This window comes from Rhinatrema bivittatum, chromosome 13 (assembly GCF_901001135.1).
Source record: "Rhinatrema bivittatum chromosome 13, aRhiBiv1.1, whole genome shotgun sequence".
NCBI classification, from domain to species: Eukaryota; Metazoa; Chordata; class Amphibia; order Gymnophiona; family Rhinatrematidae; genus Rhinatrema; species Rhinatrema bivittatum.
This window is the reverse complement of record NC_042627.1, coordinates 24,699,041-24,711,510: the sequence shown is the minus strand read 5'-3', so window position 1 is coordinate 24,711,510 and position 12,470 is coordinate 24,699,041. Positions and strand designations below refer to the sequence as shown.

At 43.7% G+C, this 12,470-nt stretch overlaps 1 protein-coding gene across 6 annotated transcripts in view; it reads right to left on the bottom strand.

Moving 5' to 3' along the window:
- SNX22 (sorting nexin 22) overlaps positions 1 to 11,590 on the bottom strand; it is a 127,639-nt gene extending 116,049 nt beyond the window's left edge. For all 6 annotated transcript variants that reach the window (XM_029574628.1, XM_029574630.1, XM_029574629.1 and 3 more), the window contains exon 1: positions 11,300 to 11,590. In XM_029574628.1, coding sequence (XP_029430488.1) covers positions 11,300 to 11,362 — 63 coding nt within the window. In that variant the 5' untranslated portion in view covers positions 11,363 to 11,590. The remainder of the gene's footprint in view (positions 1 to 11,299) is intronic.
- Positions 11,591 to 12,470: the final 880 nt, after the last annotated feature.

Here is a 12,470-nt window from a genome sequence, read left to right as displayed (position 1 = left end):
AGTGCACTGCCACCAGCCATCCCTTTCCTTTGGGGAAATAGACAACCGCACTCCCAGCAATATACGCTAAGGAAAAGAAGGAAAAAGAGCAGGTGCACCTGGTCAGACAACACATTTTAATGGGCCATCTTGGCAGACAGAACAGACTGCAGAGAGGCACCAGAGGCTTATTGTGACTGCAAGTTTAGTCATCTGTTCCAGAGAAGTTTGAACACTGCACAGACAGAGACAGACAATGAGCAGAATGGGTGGGCAAGACATATATAAAAAAGGAGGGAGGGAGGGAGGGAGAGGAACTAGAACACAGGTCACGTGTTATTTATTTATTAATTTTTATATACCGAATTTTCATGCGAGCATATCAAATCTGTTTACAGTAGTTAGCAAATATTCATTTAAAAATGTTTGCATTTCCAAAGGAAGAAAGGAAGTGGATACATAGTTTCATAATGTACATAAAATAGTAAATTAAAAACAGTAGGCTAAATCTTAAAATGTAATCAATTAGAGAGACAGTATAGTAGGAGTAGAGATAATAAAATCAAAAATATATACATTACCTTGGTATAAAATCAGCAGTTTGAACTCATTATGTTAACAGCTCTTGGAAGGCTTGTTTAAAAAGCCAAGTTTTAATTAATTTGATATCTGCTTCTAATCGTAATTCCTGTGGAATAGAGTTCCATAGTTGGGGTTCAGCAATAGAGATAGTTCTCTCTCTTACGTTATTTAGATGCACAATTTTAGGGGAAGGAATTGGCAACATCCCTGTTCTGGTTGATCTAGTAATTCTAGAAGGGATGTGGAAATGAAGTGATGAAGTTAGCCGTTCAATTTTTTCATTGTAGAGGGTTTTATGAATTAGGGACAAGATTTTATGCTGGGCCCTGAATTTGACCGGTAGCCAGTGAAGTTCTTTCAATATTGGGGTGACATGTTCGGATCTTCTAGTTCCTGTCAACAGTCTAGCTGCTGAATTTTGCAGAAGTTGCAATGGTCTTGTAATATTTGCGGGTAGGCCTAAAAATAGTGATTTGCAGTAGTCTAATCTTGACAAGTGCCTGTAAAACAGTCCTAAAATCTTTTGGGAATAGGAGGGATTTTAATCTTTTGAGGATATTTAATTTAGAATAACCATCGCTTATGATTTTTTTAACGCAAGATTTCATTGAGAATTCGCAATCTATGAGGATCCTTAGATCTCGTACTTCTAGGGAGATGGGGTAATTTTTTGCTGCTTCTTGAATTTCAAGCTCTTTAGTCTTGCTTAATTTGGGTGAGATGTATAGAATTTCAGTTTTATTAGTGTTAGGGAAAGATTCATTTGGGTTAATACCTTTTCAATGGCGGATTGGTATATATCCCAGAGCTTAAGAGTTTGGTTGATAGATTTTTGGATTGGTATTAAAATCTGAACATCGTCTGCACAGACAAAATGTGTTAGACCGAGGCCTGATAGAATTCTGCATAATGGAAGCATATAAATATTAAAAAGGGTTGAGGATAGCGAGGATCCCTGAGGTACTCCATCGTGTGATTCGTTATCAAGAAATTTTACTTTGAAGGTTCTATTTTTTTAAGTAAGAGTTAAACCATTTCAGTGCGGAGTCTTTAATGCCTATTTCGTTTAGTCTATCGAGGAGGATTTTATGATTAACTGTGTCAAAGGCTGCAGAAATATCTAGCATGACTAGGAAGTAAGTTTGGCTGTTATTGGCTCCTCTGAGGATATCTTATAGTGAAATTAAAAGGGGCTCAGTACTAAAATATTTTCGGAAACCATGTTGTGCCGGATACAGGGTACTGTGCTTTTCAAGATAATCTGTTAGTTGATTGTTAATTACTTTCTCAAGAATTTTTGAAATACAAGGTAAGTTAGAAATCACTTTTAAGTTTGATAGATCATATGAATTGTGGGTTTTTTGTGATTGGTTTCACAACTGCAGATTTTAAAATGTGTGGGACATTCGCTTCAATAATGGATAGGTTAATTATATCGGCAATAGGTTTTGGAGACTGTTGGTGACTGTTTTTAGTAGTTTTGTTGAAATATGGTCAACTGGGTGAGCAGCTGGGTTCATTTTTTTAATTATACCTTCAATTTCAAGAGATGAAACTGTGTCAAAGGTGGTTAAATGTTTTTTAGGGTTACTTGGTAGAACAATTTGGTTAGAATTCTGGGGAAATATGTTTTTTAGTATGTTTAAGATTTTTTCCTTGAAATATTGTGCAATTGTATTACAATTATAAGAATTGTTTGATGTGGGAGTTTCAATGGGATTGGTTAGGTCTTTTACATATGAAAACAGTACTCTAGGGTTATATTGAAATTTATTTATTTTGTTAGAATACAATTTTTTTTTTTTGCTTTATTGGTGGATTCATTGTATTTATGTAATAAAGATTTATATAGTTAGTTAATGTTTCAGTAGGAGACGCTCTCCAGAGTCTCTCAGCTTTTCTTAGTGTTTTAATTATTCTTAATTCATTGTTGTACCATGGGGCGTGGTGTTTCTTATTAATAGAAATATTTTTTTGATAAGTGGGCAGCAATTATCAGCTACTTTTTTTGTTAGAGAAAACCATGAATTGATTGTGTTATCGCTGTTTGATATATCTATGTCATTCAGGGCTTTTGCGAGATGATCAGTTAGGGTATCTAGTTGACATGGTTTCCTGTATTCTATTCTGGTCTTGGTGGCAGGGGGTGTAACGGTTGAGTATTGATATTAATATCAACAGTAATTAGTTTATGATCAGACCAAGGGATTGGATTAATAGTAGGAGTGAGAGTGGAATTGATATAAGAGTTGATTAATATTAAGTCTAGTGTGTGTCATGCTTTGTGAGTTGATTGATTTACTATTTGTTGAAAACCTAAAGCTGACATTGAGTTTAAGAAGGCCTCACAGTTGTGGGATAATGGGTCTTTATCAACATGTAAGTTAAAGTCACAAAGTATGACGGTTGGAATTTCAGTTTTTAGATTAGTAACAAAGAATTCAATTAATGGAGAGACATTGAGTTCTAATAGGCTTAACAAATTTGTAGACAATGGGATAGACTGCTCACCAATGTCATCCGGCTTTGGAGGTCAGGGAGCATAGGGGCACAGTAAAATGACAGCAGAAAAAACCAACTGGCCCATCACGTTATAAGGAAAGGAGATGAGGAGCTGTACCCTTCACTTTTAGGGTAGAAAGGAAACTAACGTCGTTCCCTCTTCACCACCCTTCGTTTTGGCCTTTTGATAGTTTTACTTTGGCACCTCTTTATTCTGCTACCCACGTCAGCCGATAGACTAATTCCTTTTGTGAATGCTTCGTTTTTACATAAAACATTTACTGAAAACATCAGCGAGAGATGCCAGCAACCGAAGTCCTATACTTCTCTCTGCAATAGTAACTGTCTTATGAGTTGGTTATGAATTTGAAGAGCCTCAAGTTGAGAACCACAGTTTACAGACCTATTTTAGATGTCTGTGAAACCCAGAATAGGATAGTGGTGAAAAGGGAGGCTGAAGCTCAGATTTCAGGTACATCGTGGAGACTCAAAGACTGGAACAGAAGACAGGAATGGGCTTGGAGAACGGAGGGCCTCAGAGAAGTAAGGCTTCAGGATGATGTAAAAGGCACTGCAATGATCAGTGCCCGCTCTGGATTGGCAATGGCTCACTCCAGTGCCACCGCATGTTAGAGACAGGAGCACGGTCAGTGCTAACACCTGGGGGCCATCATAAGCTCCGTCACGCACACATCTCTTTCTACCAGTTCTCAGCATTTCTGTGCCAAAATCTCAGAGGTGCACTTTTACTGCTTTAACTGGCCCAGTTTCATTGCAGCCTGTTAAGAGAAAAAAAAATCTATCAATCTTCCTTAACTGTCCCTAATGTGAACACTATACGTGCATGTTATGTTAGAAAGAACCGTATAGAAAATCATTTTCAAAAAGAGTTAAAAAAAAAAAAAATTGGAGCTTTGCTCCCTTAGAAGAATGATCCCAGCTGAGAGTACCAAGCCCTGGACAAGGTGGCTGTAAGAGGACACCCCAAGTACAACACTGCACTTGCAGTCATACGTAGTGGCCAAATAAACCACAGAATCCTCCAGCATGGCTCGTCTATAATTTAGGATACGTGGCTGCTGATCCTAGCCCACTAAAGCCACATTGGTTTATTGACTTTTGAAACACTAATGTGATGATTCCGAGAATTGTTTTCTCTCCTCGCCAAGAATCAAACATTTAAAACTAATTAAATTGATTCTGCTATCATTTTGACTCTCTGGTTGCTTTGGATTCCTGCAATTAACATAAGTGTTTGAAATCAGTTCAGTGTACAGAAGATTCTCTCCTTCCTTGGAGCATGGTTCATACAATAAGCGAGGGCAGCCATAAGCGTGTCTATAGTGGACCTGTGGGTGCCTGCCTCCTATGGCTCTCATATGGCCTGCTGAAATCGTGCAAGAAACACAAACCAATCCTGCATCTGGAGCACGAAGAGGAAAGTTCTCCCTTTGGCTCAGAGGTCTAGCACAGAGCAAAAGGAAAGATGGTTAATTGGGAATATGAAAATGATTTTTCTTCTGGTAATGTGTTTCCCTATACTAGTGCAAAGCAGACATCAATAGGATAGCACCAAAGACGCACGGGTGAAAACATCTGTAGTTTCTGGGATTAAGTGTCAAATGTTAAGAATTTTATCTCCAGCCAAAACCAGCACAGTAGTGTCCTTCCAATATCCCAGCTGCCCCAGAAAACTTTGTATATAGTCCCTTTGTTATATTAACCACTGTATACTGAAACCAACACTTGAACTAACCTCCCTCTCCCTCCAAGTAACCAGCTAAATATGGCCCTTAGTGACCTTGGGCAAGTCACTTTACCCTCCATCGCCTCAGGTACAAAACTTACATTGTAAGCCTCTGGGGATAGGGACATACCTACAGTACCTGAATGTAAACCGGTGTGATATCTCTGACCAAATGTCGGTGTTTACATATCAGCTTAATCTCTCTATGTACCCCAGAAGGAGAAGGTCAGAGGATAAGGCCAGCACACATGAAACTGTGTGCCAGTGTGACCACGCCCCCAGCAATAGAATGGAGAAAGATCTAGAGAAGTCAGTGTGGGGAGGCCTATAGATCCGGTGCGAGAGTTGATCATTAGATCCATGCTCTTAGCGCAGGCAGAAACAGACCGTGCCGCCTGCCAGATCTCATCCCAATCCGTGTCACGGCGAGTGCATTCTTGGTGTAATCTACCTGCAGGCACCACCCAACCTTCTTGTTTTCTTGTCAGTCTCCTACTAGCCTCTTTCATGATAAAATCTACAGTAAAAAAGGAACAATTCTTTACAGCTCGAGGAGACGCCTACCCAAATGGCAACTGAACATTTGTTGGTGCTTCCTCTGTCCTTGGTTTCAAAACATGAATGAAAGAGAACGGTCTTCATGCACAAATCTGGCCTCTGCACACTTTCCAAAGTGATGCACCCGGGTAAACCGGACTATCTGAGAACCTCTGCCCGGCTTCCACAGGGCACGCACTTCTAGTGTAGTACAAAGGAGTCGCTCCTGCTGGTGCCAGGGGAGCACTCAATTTTCAAACTGCAGGTGCGCTATTTTGTTCCTGCTTAGTCAACCGTGCACAACCAGCAGGCACTTCCACTGTGCATCCTCTGCGGCCGTTCATTCACTAGATGGGAAGTAAGGCTGGCCACAGCGTGAGCGGTCTTTGCAAGGAGGCTCCTGAGAAATGCCCACCAGCAAAGGCAATTTTCAAAGCCTTTTTACCAGAGCAAACTGATGTGGCTGACAAGCTGTCCCCTTACTCCCACCGCGGTAGAAAGTGCACGCGGGATCTCGCAACACAGGCACATTTATCCTGTTAAAGCGAGGCGTTCTCAGGGATAGGTTTAGGTCGGAAGAGGAATTGGCATGTGTACATTTCATTTTCCCGATCAGACAAGATCCATGGGCCTCATCTACAGGCGCAGTTTGCGGTCGCAAAATTTCAAAGGGAAAGTACCCATGCAAACCTTGCATTAAGAAGCCAATTTAAAACCTCCCCCAATATAAACCATTACTCACCCCATATTTATCATCTTAATAACATTTACATTTAAAAAGAAAAAGTGATTGCATTCTTAATGAGGTGCTTCAGAAATATATTTGATGATACTTATGTATTATGAATGTACTTATGTGAGCCGCCTTGCACAAATTTTAAAATTTTCAAGTTGCGGAATATATATGTTAATATTTGCTGTGTTTTCCAGAGTAGGGCAATGCATGGCATAGTGGTGCAGCCTGGCACTTGGACAAGCAGATCACCCGCTCTTCCCTGGCACATCTGTTTATTTCTCTGACCCCTGGTTCCAGCTAGCACAGCCAGATGTTGGCTCTGCATGGTGTGCTTTGTTTTGCTCTTCCTATAGTGTTTGCTTTGGAGAAATGCGTGCATTGGGCAGAACTATGCACAGGCGAGGTGCTTGGGAATGTCTGTCAGGATCCAGGGCCTAGGTAACATAACATCTGTCTCATCCACTGCCCAAGCAGTTACCAGATATTAATCGCCTGCCAAACAAGATGCTAAAACATAACAGATAGTGATATTTTATTTTATTATAAATGGTCATCTCCTCGTGGTGAAAAGGTACAGAACACCCTACCACACCTCCTGCATATCATTAAAATCCACAGCCTAGGTTCTGCACAATTCAGGTCTGAAGAGCTGCAGTTTTCAGCCTGTATGCAAGCCCCCTGCTGCTCAATGATGCAGCAACCCAGTTCTGGTGCCCCCAGGAACATCACAGAACCAAGTGTGCAGGAGCCCTGTGTAAACTCCACCTAGCCGACATATAAAAAAACAGAGGGCTGGGAAAATCCTGGCAGGCAGGTCACCTGAAATGTGGTAACTGGTGCCTAAAATTCAAAAAAGGAAACATAAAAATAGAGAAAAAGAAGCAAAGAAAAAAAGGTCAAACAAAATAGCAACAACAGAGCACAAAAAAGTGAGAAAAATGTAGGAATAAATTCTCCTTGGCTATTAAAACTTTTTCCTGTTTTATAAAATGTTTTAATTTTTTTCTAACTGTATTTCTACCCCTAACAATCCAAGGGCAGTCATCGCTCCAGTTCTACATAATTCTCTTTATTTAAGGCTTTGAGTCTCTCTAGATAAAGAGATGGGGGGTGGAATTCTGCCCATCCAAGAGGATCCGGTCTGTCTGCAGTAGGGTTACAAACTTCTGGAACAATATAAAAACATACACTGAACAGAAACTGCTTAGCAAAAAGGAGGCCCCTGAACAAGGCAGTGGTCCCAGGCACTTAGGGAGGCTTCATAATGTTTATTGGCTCAAATGCAATTCCGGTGCCATGCACAGCAGTCCCCTGATTATTATTAAAGATGTATTACTTAAGCACTTCACCATTCATAATGAGCCACATAAGAACATTTACAATTTAAAAGAAAATGGTCCTCAGAGCCTTTTAATTGCTGGAGTAAATGTGGGCTAGAACAACCTTATTTATTTTGTGTTTTTATATGGCACAAAAACAACAGTGCATGTAAATGTAAGAAAACAAAGAGAAGCCAGGGGGGAATCAGAGGAGTCTAGATGTCTGAATAATACCAGCCTGAAACGGTGGGGGGTTTAATCCGGACCAAAAGAGAATACCAGGAGATCATTTAATCCAGATATAGGAGAAAGTACTGCTTAGCATGAGGAACACACCAGCAGTGTGCGATACTGGAAATGGAGAGAACACGAAGCAGAGCAGTCAGGAAAGACCAGACCATGAGAAGCCAGAAGTCTGAACTGTGCGCCATTTTTAAAGATGGCGCCAGCCATCCAGTGCTCCCTCCATGTGACAGGGGCCGGCCAATGGCACGGACACCCTGTCACATGGTAAGGGCAAAGACCATCGGCACCATTTTGATTAGTGGCAGCCGACGGCCCGGGAGTGGGAGATCGCTCCCGGGACCCCCACTGGACCACCAGGTACCTGTAAAATGTTTTTTTTGGGGGGGGGGTCGGGAGGGTGGGGGAAGCAAAGGGATTAGTTTTAAAGGGAAGGGGTGGGTTTTTTGTTTATCGGCTCGGGCGCAGCCAATAAACAAAACCGCGATCGGGCCTGATGAAAAAAACCCCACATGTGAATCAGAACTGGAATCCGAACCAATTCCGGTTCCGATTCACATCTCTAGTTACTACCCTTAACCAATAAGCTTTGATGCAACTGCAACATTGCTCTCCACTGCAACGGCAGGGGAAAAAGGGAATTGGATTCAGACAACAACTAACCCGGGCGCCAACTTTTATGGTCTGGGGAACTGATAAGCATGGAGGTAACCTGCACAGAGCAGCAGTTACTACCCTTAACAGAAGGCAATGGATTACTACCCTTAACCAATAAGCCTTGATGCTTTTGACACAACTACAACATCACTCTCCACTTTGACAGTGGGTGGAGGCACGGGAGTGGAAGAGGAATTGGATTCAGGTGACCTCCAACACGAGTTCTGACTTTTACAGTCTGGGGTATTGATAAGCAGTCATAAGTGAAACAGCATAGGACTACTTCCAAGGCCAAGTCCATAAGCCAAACCCATCAGCACTGTCTGAATTTTCAAGAAGCCTCATCAAATAACTGCACAGAACGGCAGCTGCTACCCTTCAGATAAACTTGGGGTAACCTGCACAGCACGGCAGATACTACCATAAGAAGCTTCGTGGGCAGGCTGGATTGACCATTTGGCCCTTTTCTGCCATGCTATACCACCAAGGCCCCAAAACATAGGGGGTGTCTCCCCCCACGTTACACGTTATCGAGCGCAACGAGAGCCAGGGCAGGAGGTCCCCCTTGGAACTCCTCAGTACAACAATCAAACCCCCAGCACTTGCTGCGGGCATTTCAGTAACCAGCAGGCTTAAGCACCATCATTTTTAGCACCCAAGGAGTCCCTTCAGTCACGGATCCCAGCCTCTACCAAAAATCAGAAAAACCTTCCAACTCAACAGGTACGAGGGGTTTTCCCAGCTAGCACACGGCAGAACACAGACAGACCCTCAACTCATGCACCCTTCTACCCTCTCTTCTCACTCCCCTGTGGTACTTCCTCCATTTACCCTTCCTTCTCACTCACCCTCCTTCCCTCTCATAATGCAAAGTTTCCAAGTGACAGTAGTGCTGGAATAAAAATCTTGAGGAGCTGTATTTGGCCCATGGGCCATAGTTTGTCCGTCTTAGAGAATAAGGGAAGACAAGAAATGGATGAATAATTGGAAAGCGAGGTAGGATCAATGCAGGGCTTCTTAAGAATGGGACAGATAACTGCAGATCTGAAGAGTTCATGGGCAAGGCTGGAAGAGAGGGAGGGGTTAAGGAGAGGGAGAATGCAAGGAAACAAGGAGTCAACATTTTTGCAGAAAACAGAGGCTTGAAGAGAAAGGGAAGGAACAGGTCAGGAGGGGAGAAAAAACAACGGCGAGTAGGAAGGGAGGAATTATTGAGGTGGAGGGAAAGGTTCAAAGGAAGAGGAAAGGGAGACCACTAGGCCTCACAGAGCAGGAGGTGTAAGTAAAGGGAGAGAAGAGGTGAGAATAGCTGCAGACACAGAGCTGAGGGAAGGCAGATTTCCATCTGAGCAAGAAGGGGCAGTTTATTAGTAAGGAAAGGGTCAAAAGGAGCAGAGGATTTATTAAAAATAGAACAGTCCCAATAAAGGACCTGCTAGAAGGATTTTCTTTGCCTGGACGTGTGTGCTTTTTACTTCTAGGCTCTGCCCTTGCCAAACATTAGGGCTTGTGAGATCATACTGTTAAGTAACACAAAAAGCTAACACAACAGTAAATCATTCTACTGCCACCTCAGCTCCTAACTTCTGGGGGCTAGAAAGGGCCATCGCTTTCACATCCAGGATCAGAAGTGGAAAAAAAAAATTGCTAAAATCTGGGCACCAGCCAAAAAGGTCTATGATCCAGGCCAGTTTTTCCCTTCACTTCTATTTTTGGGTTTATTTTCCTCTTTTTCCCTTGTCTCCATTTGGGTTTTTTTCTGCAGATTTTTCTGCTTTTCCTACATTGCTCTCCCCCTACACCCCAAGTGTTTTCCATCCAGTCTTTCTCTACCTGCTGTGGTCTCTCTCCTTGAGCCAGTGCCATACTCCTCAGATAAAATGCACCTGCTTGGGGCAGGCGTTAATTTTGGCGAGTAAAAATGTGCGCCTGAGTTGCACATTTTTATTTTTTGGCTCCGGGGGGGACGACAGATAGCGCTCATCACATGTAAATGCATGTTGAGACTATTACCTACGCGTGCGATTGGATGCACTAACCCCCGTTTTGCAATCGCTCGTTGAGCCCGCGCAGGGTATTGCATCGGCCTGCTTATGTACCAACTAATCCACACTAGTAAGTCTCTCACAAATGTAGTAAGTTAACTCTGTAAAAACACCACCCATGACCGTCCAGTGAGAATTTGGATGGGGTGGTACAGTTATTTATAAAACTTGGATTTGTTACCTTCTATTTGCCTATGAAAAAAAGAAAGAAGACGACTTAAGATTTGTTTTAAATTGCCCAGGCTTCATATTATCCCAGTAGCTCTGGCCCCTCAGGCAGACACTGTCAGTTTCCTTGTGTCAGACAATCAGCCGCAAAAATCCAGCAGTGTTAAGAGAAACATTTCATCTTCCCAAAACGATTTGCTTCCCCCCTCCACTCTGGCTGCGAGGTGAGGAGCAAGGTACTGGGCAGGCCTGCTCAGGAAGATTATAATCCCTCTTAAGAAACTGGGAACAGAACCTAGACTGAGATTTTCCTCCTTCATACAATCCAAAGCCTTTTCCACACAGCCTCAGACACCCCCGATTTATATTACAACTCTAGGCCCCAAATTTCGTCTACTGCAGTCCACAGATCAGAAGCCCATCGCATGCCCTAATACTGCAGAGGATTGTGCACCGACTCCAAATGCCACGGAAAGAAAGGGTCGGCTGCCGTGCGCTTTCCAAAATGTATTTCTTGTTTTCAGATATTTCATGAAAGAGGTTGCAAAGCTTCAGAAGGGGGGGGAAGATCACCAAGCTGAACCGAACTCCGCCTCTCCCGAAACAAACAAAAGCCAAACTTCTGAAAATAAGAAGTATCCCCAGCCCCAGCTACGTCAGAACGCCAAAGAAAACAAAAAAAAAAAAGAAAAGAAGAGGAAAGCCGAGCTGAGAAAGAAATCAGTGCAAAAGGTAAGAGGAGAAAGTCCGCGAGCCCTGCTTGCAGGGAATCTGCTCCCCTTACCGTGTGCGTCTTCTCGGCGCGCAGCACCTCCTGCCCCACCGAGGGGATGCAGACCTCAATCATGTTCACAAGGCGCCCAGAGCCCAGCACGAGGGATATCCCATGCCCGCTGCAGCCAGCGGCGGCGGCTCCGGGATCGGGCTGCGCTCCTCCCAGCGGAGGAACGGGCAGGGAGCGGGTGACAGACGCCCGGGGACAGCAGCTGACTCAGTCCATTGACACAGGCTGAGAGCCCCCAACATCGCAGCTTCCCCGCTTCACTCGCTCATAACTTTCCACCCCAGCCCCCGCCTACCCTGCCTGCAACTCCGTATAGCTCCGCCTACCCCGCAAGCCCCTCCCACGTAGCCCCATTGCTCCGCCTACCCTGCCCGCATTGCTCCGCCTACCCTGAGCGCTCTTCTAAATTGGGCGTGCCAGGTCACTGAGAAGATCCACCGGGGGGGGGGGCGTACTCGCAGGCTGTTCCCTTTCGCTCAAGTTCCAGCTCTTCTCCTGTGCTTCTTGCTTAGATCAGCTGTTTACAGAGCCTGAAGCTGAGCACGTAGAGCAGTGCTGCCACCCCAGCAAAGGTCATGTTTATCTTTACTTCCATTTGGCTCAGCTCTGCATTATCATAAAAATAAAACTGAATCAATTAAGCCTTACTTTGGAGAGGGAAAGATTTTATTATTGTTACTCCCCTTGGGTATCTAAAGTAAAAGGTGAGCAACTGACCTTCTTATCGGACTAATGTAACACCTGCTTTCTAGCAGCTCCGATATGCTAATAACCACCAGTGAATCCTGAGCCAAGAACCTTATAATGGTCCGAACAGATGAGATTTGGGATGTGCGTGGGGGTCGGACAGACTTTGTGCGCGGAAGTTGCAGCAGCAGCAGTCAGTGCGCAGTATCTCGGGTTACACTGGTGTGTTTGATCAGTTCGAGAGTTCTATCTAACATCCCAGTCATTCTCACTGCCCAGGGAGCATGAAAAATCCTTCCGTTTACTGTGTATTTGAGACTAGATTTCTCTAGCTGTGCTCCCTTCAACAGGGCAATACAGAATGAGCCTGCTGGGCAGTAGATAGGTCCGACTAATCTGTATGGGAGAAGTGAGATATCCCCACCCTCCACAAGCCTTGGGGGGGTTATACCTTGGGTAAATGAGAGCAAATGTCAACCCTCCT